We start from the raw sequence: 12,854 nt of genomic DNA, 5'->3' as shown, positions 1-12,854 counted from the left end.
CAGCTTCCTTCTTACTCTAAATGAATTCACAAAACCAGTGTCTTCAGGAATTATGCTCCCGTCCAGCATCCTTATAAACAATCTTTCATGTTGCATTATTCCACTAATTTTCCTGTGACAATGAAGCGCTGTCAGAGCCTTTCCTCCTGCTATCTTAGAAAGTTTCCAATTTGTCGCATAGAGAATCTACAATTTTTAGACATTTAATTGCCATTAAATTTCATAAAATTACAGTTGCATAAGCTTTTCCAGTCGCCCGTCGCGTTGCCAATTGTGAGCCTGAATTTACATATCATAAGGGGAAGAAACCTACAAGAGAAAATCGGGATGAGTGACGCAGTGAAGCCTCTGCAGAGCCTGCTGGACGCATTCGAGGAACGGCTGGCCCGGATTGAGGCAAAGCTAGGCGTGCCTGCTGCTTCAGCTCGAACACTGCCAACAGATGTCTCATTCACTGTCTCCGAGGAGCTTTCGCATCTGCTTGAAGCCTACGACGAGTATGTGGCTCAGTGCCTTCCGCCTTTCATTAAGGTGGCCAATATGCTCGGCGAAGACACACAGAAGCTTGGCGAGGTAACGGAAAAGGCTTTTGCAGCCCAGCGCGCATACCTTCTGATGGCAAGTCAGTGCAAGAAGCCAGCCGCACCCAACTCGGATCACCTCAAGGACCTTCAGGGATGCATTAAGGAGATAAACGCTTTGCGTGACAACCGCAGCGAGTTCGCCTTTCACCAAAATATGGTGAATGAAGGCATCCAGGCACTTGGTTGGCTCTGTGTTGAGCCCGCACCGAAGCCATTCATTGAGTCTTATGTGGGCGGCTCAGACTTCTGGGGCAACAAAATTCGCGTGCAGCATAAAGCTACCAACCCCGATCAAATTGCTTTTGTCACGTCTTTTAAGAATCTGCTAACCGAGCTAATGGTCTATGTGAAGGCGCACCACACGACTGGCGTTGCGTGGAACCCCAAGGGCGGCGACGTGGCCAATTACACAGCCTCGAATTCCCAAGATTCATCCGGCGGCATTGCCAGCGTATTTGCCGGTATTAAATCCATCGATCAAAACGGTAACAGTACCGCTGGGCTTAATAAGGTCACAAAGGACATGCAAACTTGGCGCAAGGACTACAAATCTGATCGCACAGCGCCCACGCCTGCTGCTGCTGCGAGTAAGAAACCAGTTATTCAGGCTAAGGTAGCCAAGCCTGCTCTTTGTGTAGAGCGCAATGGAAATTGGCAAATTGAGTACCAGACTGGTCCCGAGCCGCTCACTGTGAGCAGCATAAATATGAAGCAGCAGGTGTATATCTTTGGCTGTGATTCTGCCACCATCCTGTTGGAAGGCAAGGCGAAAAACATTGTGCTTGACTCATGCAAGAAAACCAAGCTAATTTTTGACAATGCCGTATCAAGCATTGAGATTGTCAACTGCAAGGGCGTGCAGGTGCAGTGCAAAGGGATGGTGCCATCCGTGGCCATCGACAAGACGGACGGTTGCCTCGTTTACGTTTCGTGGGAAGGACGTGAAGTGCAATTTGTCACGTCAAAGAGCTCCGAGATGAACGTAGCGTTTCCACAAGGCGCCGGCAGCGATGATTACGTGGAGAAGCCGATTCCAGAGCAATTTGTGCACAAAATCATGGATGATTTAACAATCTCCTCTGACGTGTCTGACTTGTACTCGCATTAGGCTTAGCCACTTAAATTTTTTGAAGAGTGGCTTAGCAAACAGCGCGTGCTGAAGACGGATCTTCTAGGTTGGTTTTATTGCTTTTGTGATTGAAATTGAACTTGAAGTTGCTTTTCTTTTTTTATTTATTAAGAAAAGCTTGTCTAACGTAATCATACAAACCAATCATACTTAGTGTGCGGCGAAGCGCTACAAATATTAAGTGGCCTTCCGTAACATTTCGCGAATGTAAATCCGTACTCAAACTAATACAATCTACAATTTCTTACTTTCCTGGGGCGCTGCAAATACAGTATATATCGGCAATGACGATCCGAATGCTTTTGATAAGAAATTCATACGTCTCAAAGATGGAATTATGAAGGCAGAAAAAACCTTTTGGGATATGCGAATGCAGGTAGGCGAAACTGTTATGAAAAACCGTAAACTAGCACCCGAATGAAAATTGCTTCGGCTTCGTCAAGTTTGCTTGAAACGAAAGACAGTTGTCTCGGTGCCGTTGTTAAATTGAGTTAAGCATGGCTTAGCAGCCCAATTTAAGGCCAATAGCCATCTAGCAATGAGGTTGCTGTAACCTACTCAACATTCCTCTGTAATTCTCGTATTTCGGCTGTAAAGTCAGTCATTACTGAATTGGGTAACATTTGTGTCAATTTTAAACAAAGCTGACACGCACGCATCCTTCCTCCACGCACGCATCCTTCCTCCACGCATTCGAACCACTATGACTGGTTTGTTGCTATCGAGAAAGTGCCACTACCTATTGTCTCCTTGTCAATCGTGTAGTCCTCGTCAACGCTTAGGTCGACAAGTAGCCTTTAATTGTATTGAAATCGATGTCTTTGAGAGAGTTGATCGTACCGTTCAGGATAATGAACGAACCCACAATCTGCGAAGTACGCACCGTCAAGCCTTTCGGGAACAAAAGCGCAAGCGCCGTGGCCGCCATGTAACGCTGACGAGGAGATACTGTGTTAGGTACACGCACCTCTGCGCGCCGAATAAAGTCGTCCATATGCTGGCCATAGCTCTTTTGGGGATGCATAAGCTTCATCGTCGACAAATTATGCGGTACATGCGACAGGTAACCAGACACGACACCAGCCGCCATGCTTCCAATGGCATTATTCAACGCGGGGCTTGACGTCAAGGACAAGCGCTCCTCAAAGTAGTCAGACAATTGGTTCAAACCAACTCCAAAAATCACTTCACGTAGCATTCGCGGAGCTGTGCCTCGGATCCAGCGCGTGGCCAGCGACTCCGGATTCATGTGGCCAGCATTAAAGGCTTCAAGCATGCTGCTAACAGGCGTCATGATAACGCCAGGTGACACTGCCTCCAAGAGACGTACAAGCAGCGGATACTCGTATTGCTCGACGTCGACATTCCTCTCAAGCAAATGACGAATGCCTTTGAAACCATTGATGTATAACATGCGCGTGGGAATTTGCAGATGCATTTCTGGAAAGAGCCTAGCGACGGGTTGGCCCGTGAGGCGGGCGTTTAATAGCGAGTTCATACCACTACGGTAGAACGACTCGATGGAAGCAGCAACGGACGTGGCAAAGTAAGGCGTGGGTTTTGCGTGCTGCTCGAAAAGCGGCGTTTGCAGCAGTGAGGCTTGTCGTCGAATCTCCTTGCTCAGGCTATGCATCACCTCGCGCGCAGCCGTTCTGTCCTCGAGTACTTCGTTCAGCTCGGCGCTCTGCAGCGAGAAGCCCGACACGGGAGTGAGACAGCGCACCGTCACGGCCGCAGGGTCCTGCACGAGTGCATGGTTGGAGCTCACTGCTCCACTTGACGTAATTCCAAGCGTGTGCTCCTGACCCTCTATAATCTTCGTACTCTCCACACTTCCCTGCTTCAGCAGCAGCATCTCGTTCTGCGTTTCGCCCTGGCGATACACGATGGCATTCTTAGGATATGACACGGCCTTGGCACGAGAGCAGATCCGGCGTAGGGTCAGCTCAGAGCACAGTGAAAACATGCCCGTGTTGGCGGCGGCCTGAACGCAGTCGTCCATCGTATTAAAAGGTGACGCGGAGCTTGGGGAGAAAAGAGCAATGGCTCCGTCAGGTCCGAAGTAACAATGATCTGTTCGGTGCAATGCGTGACGAAAGTCGAGCGCTGATCTGGAACTCGGTAGCGAATTCGAGGGGTTTAGGTGAAAAAACAGAAATCAACATTGCGTTCTTGCAACTCAACGACGAGGAAAAGCGGTTGTTGGGATAGTCGGCATTGTCAGCCGAGGCAATTTCTTGGGTATTATGGCTTCAGATCCGGGCTGCTGGACTTGCAGCAACCTGTGCTGAGCGCCCGTAATTATGTCAGTCACAATGTAACGGGGTGTATCGTTACATGAAATTAACACTTAGAGGTTGTAAATTAATATATTATCTAAAAGGTAGATAATATTGGAGGATATTACTTTATGTAGTAATATTCAGAATTCTTATCCATAAAAAGGTATAGGCTTCTATTTTTTTAATTTTATTTTTTTTTATTTTAAAGGGCTTTTTTTAAGATAAAAATTTATTTAAAAAAAAGAAAAAGTCTATTCTAGTTTTAATTTATTCATATTATTTTTTTATCATTATACCTATTTATTCCGCAGACTAATGAGCTGTAGGAGTAATCAAAGAGAGAGTTACAGATAAGATAGAAATAAGAATTCAATTACATGTTAAGTATTAGATTATAATTAAGTTGGCATTTACAAAGATAGAAAAGAGACACTTAATTATTTAATACAGTTTTCATTTTACCCTCTTTAAGCTAGTTACCTTAAAGAGAAGTCTTCCTCTGCACGTACTAGTGTACATGAAATAACGTGAGGCACCACTCGCAACTGAACCAGTGCGAAGTGGACTTGTATTCAAGCAGTACAAGTAGTAGTGCCCCGGTTCACATAAGTTGTGGCGCAAGTTGCACGCGGAGTTTTACTTTGCGGATTTAATGCTGCCTCGTCGCTCAACTCGGCTTTGGAGACATTTATATTCCGAACGGGTTATACTTGTAGATGAAAGAAGCAATGATGATAGCTACGGGTAGAGTGTTTTCTCAAGGATTCTGACTTTGGCACCGACGTTTGTAAACTGAATTTAGCGGCATTCGTGAATCCTGCTGCCCGTCTAGACGCAGCATGACCCGAACGTTATAATATGAGGGAGGCGGGCACGTCTTAATGCGGCCACGCTCTACTTAAGTACAGACCCTAGCACAACGACGAAGCGGTTTGACCGACTTCTCTCACGAGCAGTGAGGGTTGTTGTGGTGGGCGCCTTAGCGACCTCACCCAACGCAATAGGTGCTTTGATATACGTGTCGTCACGGGAGCGGTAACCCGACTCCTCGTGCGCACTTGTCAAGTAGATAGTAGTTTTTAGACTGATTTGTAATTTCAAATTAATCGTATTAAATAGAAATACCCATTTTTAACCAATCTTAAAAAGCCATCTCTGTAGAGAGACACTAATATCTGTTGCGAGCGTATATTTTTAGATACCTCGCGTAACGGATGACGCTAGACGTCATCTTCGCTAACGTGAATGCCTTCAGGGACATCAGATACACAAGGGTGGGTCACAATGTGTACCACACCCACAATAACATTACTGAAGTAATTGAACATCCCCTAAGTACACAAAGTGTACTTAACGAAGATTGTGTAACATTAGGACAACTTTAGCCCGTTACCCCCCCCCCTATAAGACCGAATTTACATTTTGCAAATTCGTCAAAGAGGAGTGAGAAACGGCGGACTGCTTTACGTGCCGCTTTAGCTCTCTCACTCACTCTAGCGACCTGTGTGTACATACACGGCGCCAAGCATGCCACCTAAAAAGGGCAACACTGGTGCGTCGTCTGCAAAGTCACCCACTCAACCACGCACGAAGCGCACGCGCTGCGTTAGCACGCCGCCGTCACTCAGTGCCACAGTCACAACGCCGACAGCTACTGCTGCTGCTGTCGCGCTGTAAACTGGGCTAAATAATCCATCCCACTTTCACAGTGAGGATGTAGATCCGTCGCTCGTTGCCGATTACAATAGGTCGACACCGCTTCCATCACCTTATAGTAGTGATGAATACAGCGAGCTAATGATAAAGGATGATGGCGCTTTATTCAAACTTTACTCAATACTCCTACCATGGAGACAGCAAAGTTTTCTAATGTGCCTCGTCGTCTTCGCTGGCTAGCGTAGGGACCATAAATGAGAGCGCTGCCCCTAAAGGCGCAGCCGCTTCTCACTTGGGTAAACCTACAACACCTGCAGTCAGACGATCATTCACAACGGTTCTGACGCAGAACAGCCTGAGCGTAAAGCTCCACCGACGGCTTACAGTCGGTATCACAAACCAGCGTATCGAACGTAGATATGGACGGGTGGCACACCACTAATGCCCCCTTGATCTCAATGGCCTCATATCAACGGGCCAAAAGAGTCGCTCCTAGAGCGCGCTATTTAGACCCTCAAAATTATTATGGCGTCTATAATTCATGAAAAGCTCAGGGGAAATCACTGGGATGTATGCCTTCGATCCCGGTCGTGTTGCGCTCAAATGAAACGCCCGACCAATATAGGCGGAATTCACGCGCCGCTTTTGGCCGCATTACGATGCAGTGAAACAGTGGTCGCAGCGAATTAACTTCACCCGCTTGCGTGTAAAAGAAATTATGGGCGGTACTGTACCTACTGATTATTATCACCACGCTACTCCTGCTAGTTCATCTGAGACTAGCGAAGAGGCCTCAGCTGATGCTCCTTTTCATAGGCAGTCAGTCACCAGGCCGGGTACATCAATACGTACGTTATCGATCGGTTCCCAAGAGTCGAAACTCTTCGAGTATCCCCTCCACTAGACGAAAAATTGAAACTTTTGCCTCAGGTGCGGTGGGCGAGCAACCTTCTCACAAGGTGCATTGATTCCCACCCGCATCCATCAGTACAGACGGCGCCCGATAGGAGTGGCAATTTCGCCCACCTAATCGCGGCTGCCTCACCTTCGTCGGTTTAGTCGCAGGCGTTTAGCGCTGCTGTACGACGCATTAGGGGTCTCGAGGGTCAAGTCTTGCGACTTACCTCGGATCTTTATGATGTCTGAGCGAAGGATCGTCAGGAAACTTCGGCTTGACATCCAGTAGAAATTGATTCTGAGGGACCCGCATTGCGCGCATGGTATCCCTCGCTCCGAGTCCTTATTGGGGTGGGAGGAGTCATTCGGCTTAAAGTTTTTCACCTTCACCGCCTCCTGCACCCGATCGACACTCGACTTACAATCGGCGTCACCATCGTTCTCCTTAGATAGATGGGGGTATGCGATCTCTTCTGGATCAACATATCGTTTCAGATGACCACCTAGAAGACAGGGTGCGTCTTCATATACGGGGGAAGGGTGAGCCTATAATTTAGGTCTCTAACCTCTTCTACCACCGTAAACGGCCCAACAAAACGCGGCAATAACTTCGGAGTACCTCCAGGTCGAACAGAAATTGCATTTTTAGGTACGGTAATTTTTTTTGCGACCATTTCGGTCAAAATATTCTTTTTGTTTATCCTGTGCGCTTGCCACCGCGTCACGGACTTTTCGTGAGATGGCTAATCGCTTATCCACAAAGCGTTAAGCCTCGCTCACGCTTTTAGCATCCAACTCGCCTATGACACCGCCGAGAGGTCGGTCATAGGACGTAATTGTAAATAACGAAACATTGTTACTGTTTGGAAGCACAAGGTTCCTTGCCGTGCTCCATACTCACCATTGCCGAACCGGCAGGGTCACTAGGGCAAGTTTCTGTCTTTGAGATGATAACCTCTCGGGTCATCGTCATATTGACGAAAGTATGCCTCTCTTTCGCACCGAGCGTGTTGAGGGGCTCTCCCCCGCGAAGACTCGGGCTGCGCACAAACGAGACTGGCGTCCGAGGATGGCGCAGTACGTTAATATAAAAAGGGTGTCTTAGCTACACAGGCGTGGAAACTGTTGTTGATCGCGAAGTCCACAAAAGGCAATTGTTATCTCCATTCTTCCGGAGTCGCTTTCGTGTGTAATACATCCGCCACGACCTGATTGGCACGTTTTGTTTGACCAACGGTCTGGGGATAATCTGCGGTCGACGTGTGGAGCTTGCTACCTAGCAGCTCTAACACATGCCGCCAAAAAACAGACGTAAAACATGGATCCCGATCCGATACTATGGACTCAGGCATCTCGTGTAGTCGGAAACATGATCCAGGAACAAGAGAGCTACCTCCTTGCCTGTGATCGATTACATGGTGCTAAATGCTCCATTTTGCTCAGTCTGTCTACAAAGACGACGAGCCCCGTCCGATTCTTCCCCGGACGGCATGCCAAACATGAAGTCCAGACTTACTGAAGTCCAACAATTTGTTGGAATGGGTAGCGGCTTCAGTGGCGTACTGCTGGACGGTGCAGGCTTAATGCGCTGACACTGGTCGCAAGAGCAGATATAGTTGTCCACCCATCGATATAGGTGTGGCCACCGAAAATTCCTCTGATGCTCGTAAGAATGTCTTTTCACGGCCAAGATGCCCACTAGATGATGTATCATGGAGCTCGTGAAGGATCACCAGCTTGAGATCTGTGTCATGAGGCACAAAGATTTAAGGGATCACAAGGTGACAGCTGATGCCATAACAGGTCATCGCTGTAGCTAAAGCGATTTAGCTTAGCTTTCAGGTGCGACGGAAGGGTTACCTTTCGTCAACCAAAGTGATCCAACAGCAGGCGACAAAGGTCGTCCTGACTGTAGCTCACTTGTATTTCAGAGGCTAACGAGCTCGTTACGTGGTGGGCCTTAATGGCTGCCAATGTTATAAGCTCAGATTGTGCTTTAGCACTAGACACTTTCCTGGTGTCTTACCTCGAAGTCTGGTGTGCGCGATAAAACGTTAGCCAAGACATTCAACTTACTAGGCTTGTATTCAATTTTAAAACTAGTTCCAGAAAAGAGAGTAAATCATCTTGGCATGTTAGGCAATAGGTGCGGTGAATCTATTGCGGTCCGCAATGATGCGTGATCCGTATAAGCCACAAATGGTTGGGTGTCAATAGGTGCACTCGAAACTTAACAAGAGCATATTTTATTGCAAGTAGCGCCTTGTCATGCCCAGGGTAATTCAGTTCCGCGGCTTTTAAAAGCCCGGACTGATAAGAAATGACACGGTCGACGCCGTCGTCATTCTTCTGCATGAGCGCGCTGCCGACTGCAAAATTACTTGCATCGCAGACGACGCTAAAGGGCTTATCCGCGTCTAGTAATGCCAAGGCCGGTGCCTCTTCAAAAGATTGCTTCACTGATGTGAAGGCATCTTCTAGTTCTTTCAGTTTAACCAATTATGCGTCCTTTTTACGGAGGTCAGATAATGGCTTAGTTCGCTCAGCATAATTTTTGCTATACCTATGTAAGTAATTAGTGAGCCCTAAGAATTGGCGCAGATCCTCCACATATCATGGAATTAGCCATTCCTTTACTGAATCTACCTTGTCTGGGTCTGCTCGTACACCATGTGTACCTACGATGCAGCCCAGCACAGGCATCTGGGGGACCTGTGAGATGCACTTTTGTTAATTAACGTACAATTGTGCGTCACCCAGTGTCTGCAACAAAGCATTTATATGACGTGCGTTTGACTCTATTGCGGTCAGCCCGTCCTCGGCCTTAATATGAACGAGTACACCTTCAAAGTAATGGGGCGGATAGGCACGGTGCTGATGCATCACGAGAGCCATCACTTGGTTTGTTGACGCCGGTGCGTCTTTCAAACCTCAGGGCATCACAAGCCACCCCAGAGGATACCGCTTGGGGCTTGCTTACTGCCGTTTTGGCTACATCTGACTCTCTCATGAGTACCTGATAGTAGCCATCTTTTTAATCCAACGCGGAAAAGATAGTTGACTTTCCCATGGAGTTCAACAGAACATCTATTCGCGAAAATTGGCATTTGCGCCGGTATGGGAGCGGTGTTCAGCTTATTGTAAGCATGAACCACGCGCCATCCACATGTGCCTTTACGCACACAAAATGTCGGGCTCCAGTTAGGCGACTTGCTCTGACGTAAATGTACCGCCTTGGCTCGCTTGTCGAAGAACTCATCGATATAATCAACTTGTTCTTTCGGCAAGGGTCATTGCCTGGTCACAAAATACTTGGTGCAAGCTTCGAGGTCTATTTCGTGCCCGATGCCCCTATCTGCTGCTAGGCGGCTCGGCACTTTACCTGGGAACACATCGCGATGTTTCCACAGAACCTCAAAGAACGGACTGTCGCTCAAGGATTGACTGTTCAATTTGTGATCAAGCCTCTGTCCCAGTCTTGAGCAGCGAACCGTTTCTTTTTATCCGTTTCTAGGACGCTCTCGTACAGTCCACCTACTTCTCTTCTGGAACTGGTGTGACTATTTCGTGGATCTTTCCTTTCTTTTATTCGACAAGGAACAGATGCCATGACATCTTTAGAAGTTTCACTATCTCCTCGGCAGATTTAAAGACTTGCCAAGCATCTCAACTGAGGTTGGTTGCCTCCGCAATTTTTTCTTTGACGGCCTCGAACACCTCGTTCGAAGACTTGTCCTCTTCAATAGGATCAGACCCAAAGGTCACTTGTTTAGACGTGCCTTTGATCGTCATAATCTGTAGGATACTCGTTCTTCGAGTCACCACGACCTTTGACTGGAAAGCGGGTTCGATTACTCTCCTGGCTAGCGCACCCTTTCCAACCGCACCAGGCTTTAGGCAATGTGCCGGTTCATGCAACGCTTGACTTCCTGTCAGCTCGCCGTCAACTGCCACAGGCTTTATCTCTGTGCAGGAGCATGGGACACATGACTACTTGTCATCGTCCTTTTACCACCCCATTTCAACGAGCTGGGTAGGATAGGTGACGTTTGACATCCCGTCAACGCACCCTCAACTGTGTTCGATACGACATCAGTTGCATAAGCCTCTCGCAAGAGCACATCTTTTCGGTGTCCTGCGTAGAGTTCGCACCTGTGCGTGTACGCCAGTCTATCCATGGTTGTGTATTGCCAACCATGGCATGCCTAGGCTGAGGTCATAAGGACTCTCCATACCTAGCACTGTGAACTTTTCTTTACAAGAGAAGTCACTTACGCTGAAGGCGAGTTCTATCTGAACTCTCTCAGACTTAGCGATCGCGCCGTTCGCTAATGAACGGTCGCCTCTTCTCGCTTGTCATCCAGGCAAAAGCGACTCAAACACCGCCGGTCTCTGTTTTAGCGCTGCGAGTTTTACAGAATCCTGTGATGCACCTGAATAGACAAGGAAGGTCATCACATGGTCATAGACTCGTACTCGAGCACTATAGACCAGCAGGGTTGAGGTCCGAAATTTTGAGACCTCAGGGACTATGCTACCCATTTGTTCGGCAACTCTGAACTTAAGGGTAGCTTCAGAGTCCGCGTCAGTAGGGCATCCCGCCCCTACTGCGCTGCTGCATTCCCGACCCCTGAGTGGTCGATACAGAACTCATGCGTCTCGCACGCTGGTTCTTGCCATCGCCCTTTGGGTAGGGAGTCTTCTTGATGGGCATCTTCGCCCCAGCCGGGACCCTGGCATTGCAGCGAGCCATCATATGACAGCGCTTTCCGCATTTGAAGCAGACAATATCTGAATTGCCCAACTCCATGAGAGTGGCATCCGACCTCTTGGCCGACGGCTTATACAAAGCTGGCGCCAATGCACTGTTGAAGGATTGCTTCTCAACTAAGGCAATGTGAATTGCCCTTCTATTGTCGACGGCACTTTTTTAAAAAGGGCCTGTCGTGATGGGCCGTGCCGTAGCCTGTTCATAAATGTGGGCACCTTAATGTGCTTCGGAATCAGACCTTCGGTAAAGGATGCCGACAGCGAGTGTATCTCCTGCACATAAGCTTGCAGATATCGCATCGCCTATCGCGTTCCAAAGAAGCACGCCTGAAGCAACACCTCGTTGATTGGCGGCTGGTAGATAGAGCGAATCTTTTCCTTAAAGATTCCCCATGTAGGGAAAGCCTTTCTGTCCGCTATACAATCGCGTGCGCTGCAGTTTCATCGAAATGGGGCGGGTCCATCCCAATGGGCCTCGGCTGATGCGGCCGGGCGGAGAGCATCTCAACAGTCCTGTTGAGAGCCTCGCTCTGAGCCTGTTCTCTCCTAAGCCCATCCTAAGTCTCGGTCACGAACTCCGCCGCAGCATAGCTCGATGCGTCGGACGCGACTCTTCGCTGTCCGTGCACGAACGCCTCAAACTGGCTCCAACTGAGCAACATGTTGCTCAGGAGGACTGCTTAAGGGCCTCGCCAGGGCTTGTTCACCAAGTCCCTGCGTCATGTGCTCAGCCAACTTTCGACGATGATCGGAGGGATAGGGGGAAGGAGCCCAATCGATATTGAGGCTCATCCTCACGTTTAGGCGCCCATCAACTACGTTACTGCACGTGAGAGAAGACGGTCAAAGCGCTTCTTCGTTGTGCTAAGGTGTGTGCTTTAGTAGAGCGTAGCCGCAATAGACGTGCCCGCCTACACTTAGTCGCACTTCAAAATCCTTCCTACAACCTGCATCTCTGAGCGTGTACGACCTCACCTAACAAATTATTAGCCTTAGTTAAAGAGACGTCACGGGAGTGGTAATCCGTGCGCACTTACGAACTAGAAGGTAGTTTTCAGACTGATTTATATTCAGTCGTATTAAATATAAAACCATTTTAACCAATCATGAAGCCGTCTCTGTAGATATGCACTCAGAATTGAGAGCGTATTATTCTAAATACCTCGTATCTTGGATGACGCCTAGCGTCATCCCTTCCAATGTGAATGCACCTTTGTGCATCACAAAAACAAGGGTGGGTCCAATTACTTCACTTAAGTATTTGACCATCCCCGCTAAGTACACGAAGTGTACTTAACGGGGATAGTGAACACAGGGCAACTTAATCCCGGTATGATTACAGTATTTATGTATTAAGCTTCTATCTACTACTGACTTTATTATATTAATAACAAACTATGTATGGCGCCTCCTTGCGCACCGCACACGTAACGGGGTGTCCCGTTACATAAGTATTATTTCATATACGAGGAATACTAAATATTATTTTTTATGAGAGGAAACAGATGAAGAAGTTTAAAATTAATAATTTTGACT

The 12,854-nt window shown here is 47.9% G+C and overlaps 2 protein-coding genes across 2 annotated transcripts; one reads left to right on the top strand and one right to left on the bottom strand.

The window, feature by feature from the left end:
• Positions 1-327: 327 nt before the first annotated feature.
• CCR75_002757 (uncharacterized protein) lies at positions 328-1,692 on the top strand (the record flags this gene model as incomplete). Its single annotated transcript, XM_067960854.1, has 1 exon — positions 328-1,692. One exon carries the CDS (start codon positions 328-330, stop codon positions 1,690-1,692), a length of 1,365 nt encoding a protein of 454 aa, XP_067822181.1.
• A 799-nt stretch (positions 1,693-2,491) lies between these two features.
• CCR75_002758 (uncharacterized protein) lies at positions 2,492-3,715 on the bottom strand (the record flags this gene model as incomplete). The annotated part of the gene is made up of 1 exon (XM_067960855.1): positions 2,492-3,715. The coding sequence occupies one exon, from the start codon at positions 3,713-3,715 to the stop codon at positions 2,492-2,494; it is 1,224 nt and encodes a 407-aa protein (XP_067822175.1).
• Positions 3,716-12,854: the final 9,139 nt, after the last annotated feature.

The sequence above is a fragment of the Bremia lactucae genome, linkage group LG2 (assembly GCF_004359215.1).
Source record: "Bremia lactucae strain SF5 linkage group LG2, whole genome shotgun sequence".
Lineage (NCBI taxonomy): Eukaryota > Oomycota > Peronosporomycetes > Peronosporales > Peronosporaceae > Bremia > Bremia lactucae.
The sequence above is the reverse complement of the archived record's forward strand: the minus strand, read 5'-3'. Positions and strand labels throughout refer to the sequence as shown.